The sequence below is a fragment of the Cyprinus carpio genome, chromosome B21 (assembly GCF_018340385.1).
Source record: "Cyprinus carpio isolate SPL01 chromosome B21, ASM1834038v1, whole genome shotgun sequence".
In the NCBI taxonomy this organism is placed as follows: domain Eukaryota; kingdom Metazoa; phylum Chordata; class Actinopteri; order Cypriniformes; family Cyprinidae; genus Cyprinus; species Cyprinus carpio.
In genome coordinates this window covers 6648580-6665250 of record NC_056617.1, presented here as the reverse complement: position 1 = coordinate 6665250, position 16671 = coordinate 6648580, and the positions used below count along the sequence as shown (strand labels likewise).

The 16671-nt window shown below is 35.6% G+C and overlaps 1 protein-coding gene across 4 annotated transcripts in view; it reads left to right on the top strand.

The window, feature by feature from the left end:
• Positions 1–349: 349 nt before the first annotated feature.
• rtknb (rhotekin b) overlaps positions 350–16671 on the top strand; it is a 28371-nt gene continuing 12049 nt past the window's right edge. For 3 of the 4 annotated variants that reach the window (XR_006157656.1, XM_042748177.1, XM_042748178.1), the window contains exons 1-10: positions 351–940; positions 4362–4561; positions 4910–4971; positions 5069–5122; positions 5208–5325; positions 8953–9180; positions 10127–10221; positions 10452–10557; positions 10654–10783; positions 11053–11215. Coding sequence is in view for 3 of the 4 variants with exons in the window: in XM_042748177.1 (XP_042604111.1) it covers positions 830–940; positions 4362–4561; positions 4910–4971; positions 5069–5122; positions 5208–5325; positions 8953–9180; positions 10127–10221; positions 10452–10557; positions 10654–10783; positions 11053–11215 (1267 nt within the window). In the remaining variant the exon portion in view is untranslated. Of the gene's footprint in view, positions 941–4361; positions 4562–4909; positions 4972–5068; positions 5123–5207; positions 5326–8952; positions 9181–10126; positions 10222–10451; positions 10559–10653; positions 10784–11052; positions 11216–16671 lie in introns of all 4 variants that reach the window. The other variant, XM_042748176.1, reaches the window with a different exon arrangement.

Below are 16671 nucleotides of genomic sequence, written 5' to 3'. Positions count from 1 at the left end.
AGGGTGCTTGATTAATGACACTATTTTCATTTTTAGGTGAACTGTCCCTTTAAATGTAACAAAATGGGCGTTGTTTATCAACCGGACCTACTTTTTAGTAGTCTAAATAATTGTTTTGTATTTAGATTTGTAACTTTGTAGTTTAAAGACAATGTCCATGAAAGTTTCTCAATGTTTTTCAAGTGAAAAGTTTTGCAAGTAACCTGCTGTTAAGCCGCTGCTCGTTTACGTCATTCATGAACATGTGATGCCTGTTACTTTTGTCAGCGCAGATCAGAATAAACCAATCACGTTCATCTGTATTTACAGCGTGAGGATTTTTAAAAATGCTTTTATTGAGATTAGTGGTGCGAAGTTTGATTTGTAGAGTTCAGCTATTAATACTCAAAATGATTAGAATCAAAAGATTATACGGTTTAGGTTGCAGATGTTTCCAGTGACTTGAAAAATGTTCTGAAATTTGGATACGTCTGAAGGGAGGATTCGTTTTTTAAACCAATATACGCGCCCTGATGGAATCAAACCTTTTGTGCAATGGGAAAACATTTAACAGCCTACTGAGCCTACCAAAGTTATGTTAACTAAATCACAATAATGGTGTCGCTGTTTCAGCGAGTGTTCAAAACTTGAAGCGCCACCCATACCACGAACAGGGGGAAACACACCCTATATATCCATAGTTGTTGCAACATGTCCAGTAGGATTTTATACTAATGGCGCTTTTAAGATATATATTTAAGCATTTAGGACGGGGTTTATGTTTATTTTGATGCAGTAGTTATCCGCTTCGGTTGGTCGCTTGAGTTGGGATTTTCAACCTACAGCAATCATGTTCTGCAGAAACCAGACTTCCAGAGCCACTGTGGCCCGTGGATCCGCGATGGAGATGGAGGTGAAGAGAGGAAGGTTCCGCCTGAGCGTGCTGGAGGATTCCGCACAGGTGAGCAGCCGCAGCACCACACCTGCGCAGGCGCACATCCATCACAATCCCACCTCAACAAGACTATACTGAAACATATACATTCTATTGCTCACTGTGGCTCATTCATGTCCTAGGATACAGAATTGAGTTATTTCTTAGTTATGGTTTGTATATATGTGAACTCGTAAATTGCTTTAAAAGAAGACAAATTACATAAATGAGACTGTTTTCGTACAGTAGGCGTATAACGTGAACATGCATGGCCAAAGTTTCCATTAGATCTCCATCTCATTGATAAGATCTGAGTCCAGTGTCTGCTGAATAGTGTTCTTGAGTTTAGATTTATTGTCGTATTATGTAATCATTGATTGCATGAACTCACCTCTGTTGTGATCTGACTGCATTACATCAATTTGTTTGAAATAAATAATGTATTAACAGACATTATTCTACATTCAGTAAACTTCCTTTTGCAAAGCATACAGTTGAGTTTCAGTTAAAAAAAAGCACACTCATCCTGTAGCAAATTCTCTTATTTGTATGTTTTTATTTCTCCAAAGTAATTTGTATACAAATGATCCATAATAACTGAGCACACAGAGCAATAAAACTTTGCTTTGGGTTATGTTCTTAACATTACATCGAACATCTTTTATGACTAGACAATGGCAAAGACAGTTTTTTAGAGTTATAAAAATTAGCCAATTTGCCATCTTAATGTTAGAAACAGACAAAAGCCTGTTTGAAATCGTTCTCAGACATAGACATGACCCTGAGGGAATTTCAACTCAATACACAATGCTTGCTGTCATCAGAGGAAAAAGGCATTGAGCAAGCGCCATCACGCTTTAACCTACTATAATAGTTTAAGAGCGAATGTCTGCGTCCTATTCTCTGGAAGTGTGCCGAGATCAATCTTTAGAGAGAGCTTTTGTTTAACTGAACATTTATAGGGATAGTTCACCATTCATTTACTAGCTCTCATGTCACTCTAAACCTGTATGTAACCTTTCTTTATTCTGTGGAGCACAAAAGGAAAATTTCAAAATATTGTGGGCTCTTTTGTTAATATAATGAATGTGAAGTACTGCGCTGCTCTAAAATGACAAAAAGCATCATAAAAGCAGTCAATTATTAACTTATGCAATATCTTTCAAGCCTTCAAAAGCCTGCAGTAAAAAGAAGAAATTGTTTTATTTAGTCAAATCTCAGAATTTTCTTTTGTTTTCAGTATTGATGAACTCTTTCTTTAGTTGCACAATACGCCGATGTTCTGTCAAATGCATCATAAATTACACTGTAGGGAAAGACAGTTAAGAAATTAAACATAAACGATTCATTGTTCCCAAATCAAAATACACAATTGTATGAACTACTTATGAACCCAAAGCACAAACATTATCAGTCTACAGTCTGAATCAGCTTTTAAACTGTCCACATTATCTGTTCTTTTGGTTAGATTGATTCTTTGATATATTTAATTGCAGCTTGAGGACAGTGTAAATCGAGAAATACATTGGTAAATTCCTTTCATTCATTTGATTTTTATAAGTATTCCATTCGTATCTGATGGCTAAACCCTTAGATTGCTTATTTATTAACATCAGTGTGCACTTATTTGTGTTAATCTTCAAAATTACACTTAGATTACTCCCTCTTACATAACTGTGGTTGTTAACGTCACAGTTGAGAGGATGTAAACAGATTACAGAGATATTTTACTGACTGGATACATGCTGACAATAAATGGCGAATGAATTCAGAAATAGAAAACAAACAGAGGGTTTTGTTGTAGTGCTGTTTAGCTCTTTGTGTTCGACTTTGTTTCTCTTGCTGGCTAAATGTTATCAAAGCTCTCCTCTGCTTTTGCATGGTGTTTGGTTGTGTGAGACCAGACATGAGTCTGTGGTTTGTATGAATGCAAATTTTGTGGCATATTGGGATGAATCTCAAAAGAATATCATTTTTGTTAATGATACAACACTGCTATAGACAGTCAAATTGTCAATTTATTGAAATGCACATTTTTGCTCAATTCCATAAGCGAGTTAATTCAAGCCAGCTGAGCATGTGACAAAATTAACCCTATGTAACAGCACGTCTCATGTTAATATATACAAACGGCTTAACATACTTACAAAAAAAATATCCTGAATGATGTAGCACGTGCCGGAGCTAAACCTTTTTCTTACATGGAACAAAAGACATGCTTTTGAGGTTCAGGCCAGGGCTTATCCTGTACGCTTTTGACAAAGTCATAAGATGTGAGTCATGAACAAACTCTAACCCACTGAAAGCGTTGCTAGTATGTGTGTAGGTCAGGGAAGTGATTTTCTGGAGATAAAGAGAGTTCTTAAAGGGATAGTTCACCCAAAAAATAAAATTTGATGTTTATCTGCTTAACCCTAGGGCATCCAAGAGGTAGGTGACTTTGTTTCTTCAGAAGAACACAAACAAAGATTTTTTAACTCAAACCGTTGCAGTCTGTCAGTCATATAATGGAAGTGAATGGAAATCATGGCTTTGAGAGTCAAAAAAATATACACAAACAAAACCAAATGAAATCCTGCGGCTCATGACGATACATTGATGTGTAAAGACATTAAACGATCAGTCTGTGCAAGAAATTGAGCAGTATTTATATAGTTTTTTACCTCTTGATTCACTGCAATGTCCAAACTGTCCTGAGCGCGTTCACGTCTTCTTCGTCAGCTGGCGCGTGACGCTTCATCTTCTTCTTGCTTTATGGCAGATCACAGATTTATAAGTGCATTACCATCTCTCAAACTGACCATTGACACTCTATCTATAATCAAAATAAGGAGTGTCAATGGTCCATTTGAGAGATAGGTGATAGTAAATTATAACTTATAAGTCTGCGATCCGCCATAAAGCAAGAAGAAGAAGAAGACCCATCACGCGCTGGCTGTTGAGAACGCGCTCAGGACTATTCGGACATTGCAGTGAAACATCGGTAAAAAACAATATAAATGCTGTTCAGTTTCTTGTACAGACAGATTGTTTTGTATCTTTACACATTAATGTATAGTCACGAGCCGCAGGGTTTAAATTTGGTTTTGTTTGTGTATGTTTTTTTGACTCTCAAATCCGTGATTCCCATTCACTTCCATTATATGACTCACAGACTGCAACGGTTTGAGTTAAAAATCTTCATTTTTGTTCTACTGAAGAAACAAAGTCACCTACTGTACATCTTGAATGCCCTGGGGCTAAGCAGATAAATATACATTTTTTATTTTTGGGTGAACTATCCCTTTAAGTAGGTCATAAGTAGCTTTCTTAAGTAGGTCTTTTGTGTGTTTTTATATATATATATATATATAAAATATATTTTGTTTTAATATATATTGGATGGTCGGTGAATGGTTCTGGGTGTATCGTCTGAGGATATGACTGCTCTTTCTTCATCTCTCTGCAGGACTGTGAGGTTCAGAGACTGATCGAGAGAGAGGTGAGGATTAGAGAAGGGGCCTGTAAGCTTTTAGCTGCGTGTTCTCAGAGAGACCAGGCTCTGGAAGCTTCCAAGACTCTCCTCACATCCAACAGCCGCATACTGGCCCTCATGACCCAGCTGCAGCGCATGAAGGAAGCCCAGGCCATGCTGAGAGCAGGACGGAGGTAGATCATCGAGTCACTGGGTTGGGGTATAGATGTATAATGAAGTGGACTGAAAAGATAGCATAGAGTTCTGTAAAAAGCAACTTGGTGTCTCATTAAAACAAACTTTCTCAACTCACCAATGATTTCCATATTTTATGGTATTATTACTGAAGCTCATTTCCACCATGGGATTACATTTTTTTTAAATTCTGACTCTTTTTCTCTGAATTCCGAGTTTACATCTCACAATTAGGCCTAACTCTTAAAGTTGTTTTGTTGTAAGTGCACTTAAATGTTGCCTTTGTAGGCAGCTTACTCACTGTGTCTGGAACAAAAACCCCTGATCAATTGATTGAATGTTTTTAGATCATCTGATGGTGCGTCTGCTGATGAGCGATTACCTTGTGCTGGAAAAGTAGCCATTTCAGGTGAGGTTACACTCACAGAGACTAATGCAACAACTTACTATATCACTATACTGTATCTCATTTATTTGTTTTGATTTGTTACTGTTTTTATCCTCAGATATTCGCATTCCTCTCATGTGGAAAGATTCAGAGTATTTTAAAAACAAAGGAGGTGAGTTTGACTAATCTGTATGACCACAAAATCAGTCAGATTTTCATTGATTTTCTCCTTTTCTGTCCCTCTTTTCTCTGTTCAGAGCTGCACCAGTGTGCTGTGTTCTGTTTGCTGCAGCTGGGGACAGAGATTCACGATACGGATCTCGTAATAGTGGACAGGACACTCACAGACATCTGTTTCGATGAACCAGTGATATTGTAAGATATTCTTCATTTACTTTCTTTTATCCCTCTGATATTCATGGACAAAATGCAAATGGTCCTCTCCAAAATCGTCTTTATTACAAATTCAGGGCTTAAAGTTGTCCGGCACCGTGCCGGATCTCCAGCGTGCAGCATTTGGCTGCGAAAAAAAAAAAAAAAGGTTTCTGCATGTGGCCAAATATTAAAATTAAATGGATTTAAACATTGTTTAATCACGCTGTAAAGTTAAATGTCACCAGGCCGTTGGTGCCCTCTGCAGGTATTTGTTATAATACATAATGTACTTAAGTTGGTTATGTTCATATTATGTATAGGCATATTACATTATGTATTATAACAGTGTTGTTCAATACAGTTATGTAATTTCTTGGTTTTGATATTTTATTTGAGCCATTTATTATTGTTTCATCGTTAGTTTATATATAAATATTCATACTTAAGCCTGGTTTTTACTTAGGTCTGTTTGTTACTAAAAGATATCAGATTACTCAGTTGTCAAAATAATCAGTAAATTACTTGATTACCAAAATAATGATTAGTTACAGCCCTAGATTAGTTAAAATATTTCTAAATACAACTGCATTGTTTTACGTTTTGTAATTAAAAGACAAATATTTTGTCATTGAAAATTTCTTTTGAAACTCGTGAGCTACTCGTGAGCTAAGCTTATTGTCATACCCCTAATGTCGATAAGGGGTGATATAGCTCATTATTTTCTAAGTGTATGATACAACTTTCATTTTTTTAGGTCAACCATATACAGCTGCATCTCAATAAATTAGAATGTCGTGGTAAAGTTCATTTATTTCAGTAATTCAACTCAAATTGTGAAACTTGTGTATTAAATAAATTCAGTGCACACAGACTGAAGTAGTTGTAGTCTTTGGTTCTTTTAATTGTGATGATTCTGGCTCACATTTAAAAAAAAAACCCCACCAATTCACTATCACAACAAATAAGAATACTTAATACATAAGACCAATAAAAAATAAATTTTTAGTGTACTGTTGGCCTTCTGGAAAGTATGTTCATTTACTGTACATGTACTCAATACTTGGTAGGGGCTCCTTTTGCTTTAATTACTGGCTCAGTTCGGTGTGGCATGGAGGTGATCAGTTTGTGGCACTGCTCAGGTGGTATGGAAGCCCAGGTTTCTTTGACAGTGGCCTTCAGCTCATCTGCATTTTTTGTTCTCTTGTTTCTCATTTTCCTTTTGACAATACCCCATAGATTCTCTCTGGGTTTCAGGTCTGGTGAGTTTGCTGGCCAGTCAAGCACACATACTGTACACCATGGTCATTTAACCAACTTTTGGTGCTTTTGGCAGTGTGGGCAGGTGCCAGATCCTGCTGGAAAATGAAATCAGCGTCTTCAAAAAGCTGGTCAGCAGAAGGAAGCATGAAGTGCTCCAAAATTTCTTGGTAAACAGGTGCAGTGACTTTGGTTTTCCAAAAACACAATGGACCAACACCAGCAGATGACCAGCAGGAGTGGCTTAACAAGAGGAATACGACAACTGTAGCCAAATTCCTTGACACGTCTGTGTGTGGTGGCTCTTGTGAACTTGTGAAGTTCACTCAAATTCTTGAATCGATTTTTCTTGACAATCCTCATAAGGCTGCGGTTCTCTCAATTGGTTGCACATCTTTTTCTTCCACACTTTTTCCTTCCACTCAACTTTCTGTTAACATGCTTGGATACAGCACTCTGTGAACAGCCAGCTTCTTTGGCAATGAATGTTTGTGGCTTATTCTCCTTGTGAAGGGTGTCAGTGATTGTCTTGTGGACAACTGTCAGATCAGCAGTCTTCCCCATGATTGTGTAGCCTAGTGAACCAAACTGAGAGACCATTTTGAAGGCTCAGGAAACCTCTGCAGCTGTTTTGAGTTGATTAGCTGAGTGGCATGTCACCATATTCTAATTCGTTGAGATGGTGAATTGGTGGGTTTTTGTTAAATGTGAGCTAAAATCATCACAATTAAAAGAACCAAAGACTTAAACTACTTCAGTCTGTGTGCACTGAATTTATTTAATACACAGGTTTCACAATTTGAGTTGAATTACTGAAATAAATGAACTTTTCCATGACATTCTAATTTAATGAGATGCACCTGTATTCATGAGAAAAAATCTGCCACGCCCCCGGAAAAAGGTTCAGGCTCAGGATTTAGATTTTTTTTGCTTTAACCCCTGCAAATTAGACTTTTTAAAATTGACAATTTAAAATTTAGTCAATAAATTTTGATTTGATGAGATTTGATTTTAGTCAAATCTCATCGTGTCATATTCATTAGTTATAGTGGTTGATTACTTAAATTTTGTTTTAAATATTTTGTAAAATATACATTATCATTCAAAGGTTTGGGGTCATGAAGGTACAATACCTTTATTAAGCAAAAATGCATTAAAATGGACAAAAGTGACATAAAAGACTCTTACTATTTTTTTATTTGATTTCAAAGCTGAATTTTTTTGCATCGTTACTCCAGTCACATCATCCTTCAGAAATCATTCTGATATTCTTTTTTTTTTGCTGCTCAAAAACATTTATTATTATTATGTTGAAAACAGCAGAGTTGGATTTTTTTTAGGTTTCTTTAATGAATAGAAAGTTGAGAAGAACAGCATTTATCTGAAATAGAAATCTTTTGTAACGTTATAAATGTCCTTATTAATTAGTCAATTATAATTATAAATAATTGACTAAATGACATAATTATAAATGACTTTTGATCAATTTAAAGCATCCTTGCTAAATAATAATAAAAAATGTTTCTCGAACAGCAAATCAGCATATTAGAATGATTTCTGAAGGATCATGTGACACTGAAGGCTGGAGTAATGATGCTGAAAATGTAGCTTAGATCACAGGAATAAATTACATTTTAAAATATATTCAAATAGAAAGCAGTTATTTTAAATAGTAAAAATATTTCACAATATTACTGATTTTCTGTATTTTTAATAAAATAAATGCAAGGCTTGGTGAGCAAAAGAGCATTTAATGTTTAAAAAACAAAACAACTTACTGTTCAAAAACTTTTGACTGGTAGTGTGTGTCACACCCCTGGACTCATGTTGTGTTTTCCCTGCATGTGTTCCATTCCCCATGTTCTGTGTGACCCAGTTTCTGTCCCTCCTTAATTGATTAGTTCCCAGGTGTGTCTCCTTAGTCCCTTGTTAGCCTGTCTTTAAAACCCATGTCTGTTCAGTCTGTGTTTGTCGGGTCTACCGGTTACATACGTGTCTTCCTCCTGTGTTCCATGTTGGCTTTACCCCCTGTGTTGGATTAATAAAGACTCTCTCGATTACTCTCGACTCTGTGTTCCTTCCGGCAGCGTAGCGCGACTGTGTGTGTATATATATATATATATATATATATATATATATATATATATATATATATATATACACACACAGTGTACACACACAATATAGTTTTTTGATCAAATAAAGGCAGCCTTGATGAGCATGAGAGACCTTTTTTAGAAACATTAAAAAAACATACTTTTTAACAGTAGTGTATACATTTAAAATATTTTATTTGTAAAATCTCTGCAACTAATGTAAAATAATAAAGCTCTTTTTTAAGCCCACTTTCTATAAATCCTGTTTTCATAGCACTGACGTACCGCCAGGCTTTGACCTGCGGGTGGAGCTCTACAGCTCCTGTATGGAGGAGGAATTCAGCATGGGCTTCTCCACTCGGAGGCTGAGCCGGCTGGGAAGTGCCTCCAGTAAGAAGTTCATGGCAACATTAGAGACAGCAGCTTCCTGCAGTTCCCACAGCAGCGGAACTGGATCACCTGGAGGAGAATCACCGGTTCTACTGCCTGCTCTATCAGTACGGTGAGGGGGCAGTACATATGTCATTACATAAAATAATACTTTTTCACATACCAAAGAGGTGTACAAACAGATACATGACACTAGGAGAGTGTCATGTTGAAATGTTGAAATGGTCTCACACTTCGGCTATGTTTGCCGAAACTAGTTCACAAACAGGAACAAATGCATCCATAGTGACTGTCAGTACAGACAGACACACCTTGACTGTTTGTTTTCTTAACATTCGGTCCGTCTGAGAAAAGGGCCAGAAAAGCACATCAGAGAAAATTAAAGAGATGGATGGCGAAACAAATTACATATTTTTAGGGTGAATCTCATGAAGTCTGGGTCATTTTTCATAGTTAAAAACATGTTTCATATTTCAAGGGGATTTTTTCCCCCATTATTTATCTTTAAGAATTGTATGCTGTGTCATTATGTTCATGAGAATAAAGCACCATTTATAATAATTTATCTTTTCATTATTATTATTTAATTATTTTAAATTGTAAAGCAATTATACATCATTATAGTTTCATTAATTTTACTGCCTGTATTCTTTGTCGATTTGTTATTTGTTATTCACAAAACATCTATTGAGAGAGCATAGTTTTCACTATTACAGTACATTACAGAATCATTACTGACCATTAAATAAATTACAAACAAACATCTAAATCCAGTAAGAATTTAGGTGGACGGATGTGCTTAACCATCATAATTTTTTTTAAAAATATAGTATTTTCTTGTAAAATATTAGAATTTTGCGATGAAATATGACCTGAGCATTTTTTCTCCATTGTAAGTTTTCATTCTTGCCATTTTTTTATTATTTAATTTTTTTTGTACTTCAACTCAAAAAAAAAAAAAAGCATTAATGTAAAGTTCTATAAGCAGTATCATCAAAACTTTTTTGTACAATGTAAATGTGCTCACAGAGGCCCTCAATATCACCTCTTTTCCTTAGGGGCCCTAAATATCACCTCCTGGCCCACGCATCTCTGACCCTGTGCCACGCACAGAACTCTTTCCGAACACATGACCTGACAATATCAGACACAGGTAAGAAAACTCTTTATTCAGGACTTTTTCTGAATTTTTTTAAACAGAGCCTATTGCATGCAGTTTGTGTTTACATATTGAGTCCAAAGGTCTGAGAAAATGAAAATGGGAATAAACAACATTTTTTGGATTTTTAAAAATATGTTACCTCAAAAGCCACCATATTTCTATGCACATGATAGCATGTTTGTTTCTGATTCATTTCCACTTTGTTCTCATCTGTATTTTAGAGGGCTCTTCGTTCTGGTTGCCGCTCTATGGTAACATGTGTTGTCGCCTCGTGGCCCAACCTCTTTGTATGACTCAAGTAGTTATGTGTGGGAAACTCAGAATTCGGGTTTGTGAATATGATGAATTACTGAAATTAAAAATAAAATGATCGACGTTTCCCAAATACCTATTCAGTCATCTTCCACATATTTTTTTTTACCCGTCAGAGAGCAATCCTGAGGACTGGAGAGACGTCTACGGTGTTCTGAGTGGGTCAGATTTAAAATGTTATCAGCAGCAGGACGATTCAGATTCTTTAGAGACACCACTGTTCACTATTCCCATTAATAAGGTGAGGAGCATTGTCTTATAGAACAGCTGTAGTTGCATCTTGTAGTCAACAGAGGGCCAAGTTGTCTTTGATAATATTTGTGTAATGTGAGTTTTTTTCCAGTAAGAGGATATGTTGCATGTGGTTTTAAATCCAGTGTTACAGCATACTTGCTTTTTGGAAGTTTTATATTACATTAATCCCATGTGCTACAAACTATGAATTGTTGTGCAATTGTAATTGTTGTTTACACTTGGTCTTAAAACCAGTTGTTTGCATACTTGCTTTAGGACACCCGTGTGCGTGCCACAGAGAGAGATCCAGCTCTACATACTCACAGTATCACCATAACAAACCAGAGTGGCGATGAGACCACATACACAATTGTCACACACACATCTGAAGACACAAATAACTGGATGGAAGCCTTCTGGCAACATTTCTATGACATGAGTGAGTACCAGAGCTCCTCAAATGCACAAGATCACTTGTTTCCAGAATGCACAGTATCATAAATGCTTAAAAATCTATCTGTCTGTCTCTATATCTGATGTGTTATTTTTCAAGGTTTATTTGACAGCTCTAATACAGAATGGTTTGAACTACAATTTACCTAAAAACTTTAACACCATCATGCAACCACTGGTATGTCCACACGGAACAAAAAATAAAAATAAATCATACCACTGTCTTTCCTTATTGTAGGAATACCTCCATACCACAGATTTCCTTATTGTAGGGACCAAAAACCAAAATTCACTTTTATGGAAATGTGTGGTATGCAAATAACACTGTCTCTGATATGCTGTGTGTGTTTGCTGCAGTCATAGATGAACTTACTCTTAAAGATGCCAGTCCAGTACATACAAGCCTAATTCTAAAACAGAGATGGGATCCCAGACCAGTACTGTTCCCATAATAACATAATAAAAGTTGTGTTGGATTAAATATATTTTTTCAGATTCTGAGGGTGTGTACTTGGGTGTGTATGTATTTCTGTTGCTTTTTCCCCTTTGCTTCTTTCCTTCATAGTTGTGGTTATACTTGGAATGACAGAATGAATAGTTGCCTTGAAAATCTGCTTGTATTTTTTTTTATATGAACTGTATTACACAAATTAAAAAAGCTAACTTAAGTTAGCTAACTTAGCATCCATCCTATAATTCAGATGTATTATATTTAATAAGAAATAGATGGTCTCTTGATTCACAAAAAATCAGTTCACAGTTCACAATTTGATTTGAAAAATACATTCCTGAGCAAATAGGCCACTTGAAATATTGTGATCAGGAATGGGAGTGTTACTTATATAACATGAAATCAATAGAGTTATACAATATAAGCATTACCAGTCGTTCCATAGCAGTACATTTTGCAATCAAACTGTCCATCTTAATTGATTATTTAATGGAATTAAAAATAATGAAATCATATAAAGGTCATATTTTAAGATTATTGCTGTTGCGTTAGAAGGAATCAAATAAAATTTACACCCCTAGAGATTTACTTTTAAACAGTCAAAACCAAGTTACATTCTTGTACAAAAGAGAAACATTAACAAATATGGGTATCTTGGAAGATAATTTAGTGGCCCATACTAAAATGAGTGCAGGATATTATGACCTTCTGTTTCATTAGTACACATTATATATTGTCTTCTGTATTTGCTTAATATCGAGAAGCCATTGGAGATGTTTGAATTATAAAGTTTACCTCCATAGAAAGGCAGTTTTACTGTTTTCATAGTTTGCACTCTAGTACAAACACTTTCTAACACTGAACTGGTTTATATAGCTGGCAGAGCCAAAGAAACACAAATGAGAGAAGTCTATGACGGATTCAAATAAGTGGCAGTTTGAAGATATTGAAGATATAATTGCACAATTTTTACACGTGACCTTGAACTTTACAAGGAATCCAGCCTTGTTGTTTTAAAATCTGTTGTGTTGGCGACAGGTTCTGAGACCAGTTAGTCTTGATTTATTTACTGTTTCTATTGTGAAATCTGCTGTTATTGCTGGGAAGGCGAAAGCCTAAACTAGATTTATTTACTTTTTTCATAACCACTTTATTTTTTACTTAGTAAGCCGAGACTTTCTTTGTACGCGAGACGCTTATATTGGTATACAGTGACTGCGAGAAAGTGAAAAATGAATAAGGTTCAACAAGGTCATTCTGATGATCTTCTGATATGATAAAGAAGATAATTACCTAAAAGTAAACATGCATAATTGCACAGATTTACATGCATATTTGCATGTGCATGACCACTTTTTGGGGGGTATGAGGAACTGATATGCTTGAAGGACAGTGTTGTGTTCACTGACATAAAAAACCTTATCAAACTGGATTTTCCCCTAATAGCTTTTAAAAGCAGATGAACTGATGAAGAACATGAGAATAAAGTATAACAATTCAGTAGATTATGAGCCGAAGTAGGTTAGAGAGATTATAAAATATTGTTAATTAAAATAGTTTTCACCTACGTAAACCATTTCTGTAATGCATTCAAAAAAAAGTGCATTGAACTTAGTTTGAGAAAACCAGATTATAACGAAAGGAACAATTCATCCAAAAATTGTAATAGTTCTGTGGAGCAAGACAGTCATATAGATTTGTTCTAGTTATTATTTTGCAAACATTTGTTATGCCTACTTGATCACATAATGTATACCCTGCCAATATCCTTTATCATTTGTTACAAAAAAAAAAAAACTGTCCCAGTTGTCATGATGTGAAAATATTTTCTCTTTGTCAGTGTAGCATGAGGTTTTTGCAGTTGTCAAGGAATGTTACCGAAACTTGAGAATATTATGTCCCACCAGCTAATAAAATCAGCTGTCACTCAGCTATGTGAATTTTGACATTCCCCCAAAAATGTCTTTCACATATTGTCTTTAAAATATTTCAACAACGCTTGATTTGAAAGAGGAATTGTTGTTGTAGGTGACATCAACCTGACAATGTTCCAGCTCATAGTTTTCTTTTCTGGTGGTGTTAACTTGGCAGGGTTTTTTTCTTTGCTTTCCTTTACATGGTTGTTGATTTATGTACAGAAGTTGACAAGCCTTATTCTTCTGAGAGAATGATAGAATGATTAATTATCTTATAACTCTGCCTATTCCTCTTCAGATATTTATGTATGAACTAGACAAATAAGTAAGGCTAGGTTTTCAAATTCCCCGTTGCCAAGCAACCAAATATTAATCCATCCCATAACTGAGATTTATTATATTGGGAAACAGAAATAAATCTGGGTGTGACTCTTTTGGTTCACAGAAAATCAGTTTGTTCACTATCGTGTTATAGTTTGATTTTTTTTAAGTTCAAATGTAACTCAGGCAAAACAAAGAACAATGTCGGCCTGTTTCAATACAGCATTGCCTACATTCCTGCACAGGCCACTGAGATTCAACAAAGAGTGCAATACTAACAACAATGAGTAATCAGGAATGGGAGTGTTACTTATATATCACAAAATCAGTAAGGGTATATAATATAAGGGTTGCCAATCAATTAAGTTTTTCCTCAGCAATCCATTTTCACAGTTAAGCATAAATTCTTTGTAAAGTTATTGGTCAAAGAATGTCCAATTAATTATTTAATGGAATTGTTCATATTACAGTAGTATTTTAAGATTGTTGATTAAGATTTACTTTTGTACTTTCCTTTTGATTTCAAATGCCATTTGGTCCATATTTATGACTTCAGAAATGATGCATTTGACAAGATACAATCTATTGACAGTAAGCCAACCGTGGAAATTAACCCTTCGCTCAACAAGTTCTGGCATCTTTGAAACTAAGTTACTTTCTTAAACAAAACAGAAATACAGACAGATGTGGGTGGATGTGTTAAAATGAGTGATCTCTGGAGATAATTTATCATTAGATGCGGATAAACTGGTTTTAGTGGAAAATTTCTGAGTAAAGGAAATTGAGGCTTTATGTTAAGTGCTACAAGGAAGCAGTTCCCCCCACAAAATTTTTTTGGAATTAATCAAGACAGTAATATAATTATATTGATAAATAAAATACATCCACTAAATATTTCTATATTTGTACATATTTTTTACAATTTTCACTGCAAGTTATATATATATTCAGACTTTTCCTTTGAAAAACCCAACATATTCGAGTAATTTATCTGACATGCCATCACCTTTGAAAAACCCAACATATTCGAGTAATTTATCTGACATGCCATCACCTCAGTTTGACCTGTATTTTAAAACTCAATACATACATTGTATAAAAAAAATCAAACACAGAGTACAGTACTTTCTTTGTTCATGTTTGACAGCAGTTGATAGAAGAGGGTGGATTGGTTAACATACTTCAGTTTCAATAAAGATTCAAAATGAAGACAAGAATTCTTTCCCACTAGCAATATGCTGAATTCACAAAGCCTGCTTTTATTTTCAAGACAAGTAGCTTTTTAACTTTGAATTCATTAGCTTAAATTTTAATGAGTGTTTTAGTAGACACAGTGATTATTTTTAAAAGAATGAGGAAAGTAGAGATGGGTTTAAAATCACATTCATATCCTGTGAATTACCTGTTATGCACAGCGCAGTAACTGCAAAGTGTGGCACGCTTAATTTGTTGCCATTTGAAATTATTTATTTTATAGATTAGAAAATCAAATTTCAAAAATAAAAAAATCAGCTTTTACATTCCTATTACATTACATTCCTATTTCCATGGTGATGTCAGGTGACATTTCGAAGTCATGGCACTGTACGACTGACGTGCAAGTAATTTTTTTCTTATTCAAATTGTTCAGAAACTTGTTATTGAGATCGTAAATATCAGGGGCTATGTGTGTTGTGAATTTTTTATGAATCTAGTGCCTAATTTACACAGGCCTAAAGCTGCCTAAATGCCACTTCATAAGTTCTTCTATGCCATCTTTGCAATGTAAATGTTAAGGCTGCTTTGTGCCTGTTTAAAAGTCAGTGTAAAGACATAATGTTGCATAAAAGGCAAACTAAACTCACACACATCATCAACACATCTCTCCTCACAGGCACCTTCCCCACTGCATTCAAGCAGGCTCGGGTAACCCCACTACTCAAAAAACTTACATTAAATACTTCACTTAAAGATAGCTACAGACTTGTCTCTTTCCTTCCATCCATAGCAAAAACACTTGATCGAGTTGTTTTTACATTATTTCTTTAACAGAACAACCAACTGGATGCTAACCAATCAGGTTTCAGGAGTGGCCATTCAACTGAGACTTTGCTACTGTCAGTCACTGAAGCCTTGCGGATTGCAAAAGCTGTTTCCAAATCATCAGTTCTTATTCTGCTGGATCTGTCACTTTTGACACTGTGAATCATCAGATTCTCTTGTCCACCTTCTCATCAATAGGCATCACAGGGATTCCAGTTCGCTGGTTTGAATCATATTTCACTGGTAGGTCTTTGATGGTGGCCTGGGGTGGGGAGGTATCCAAAGCACATCAGCTGAACACTGGGATTCCTCAGGGATCAATTCTTGGACCCCTCCTCTTCTCCATATACACTACATCACTGGGACCCATCATGCAGGCACATGGGTTCTCCTACCATTGCTATGCTGATGACACAAAGCTCTATCTTTCATTTCAACCAGATGATCCAACGGTAGCTATACAGATCTCAGGCAGCCTGGTGGCCAACATCTCGACATGGATGATAGAACATCACCTACAGCTCAACCTGGCAAAGACTGAGCTCCTTGTCTTCCCTGCCACTCCAACTCTACAGCTTGACTTTACAATCCAGTTAGGTTCATCAATAATTACCCCATCAAGTTTGGTCAGAAATCTTGGTGTAATCATTGAAGACCAGCCTACTTTCAAAGACCACATTGCAAAAAAATTATTGATCTTGCAGGTTTGCATTGCACAACATCAGAAAGATC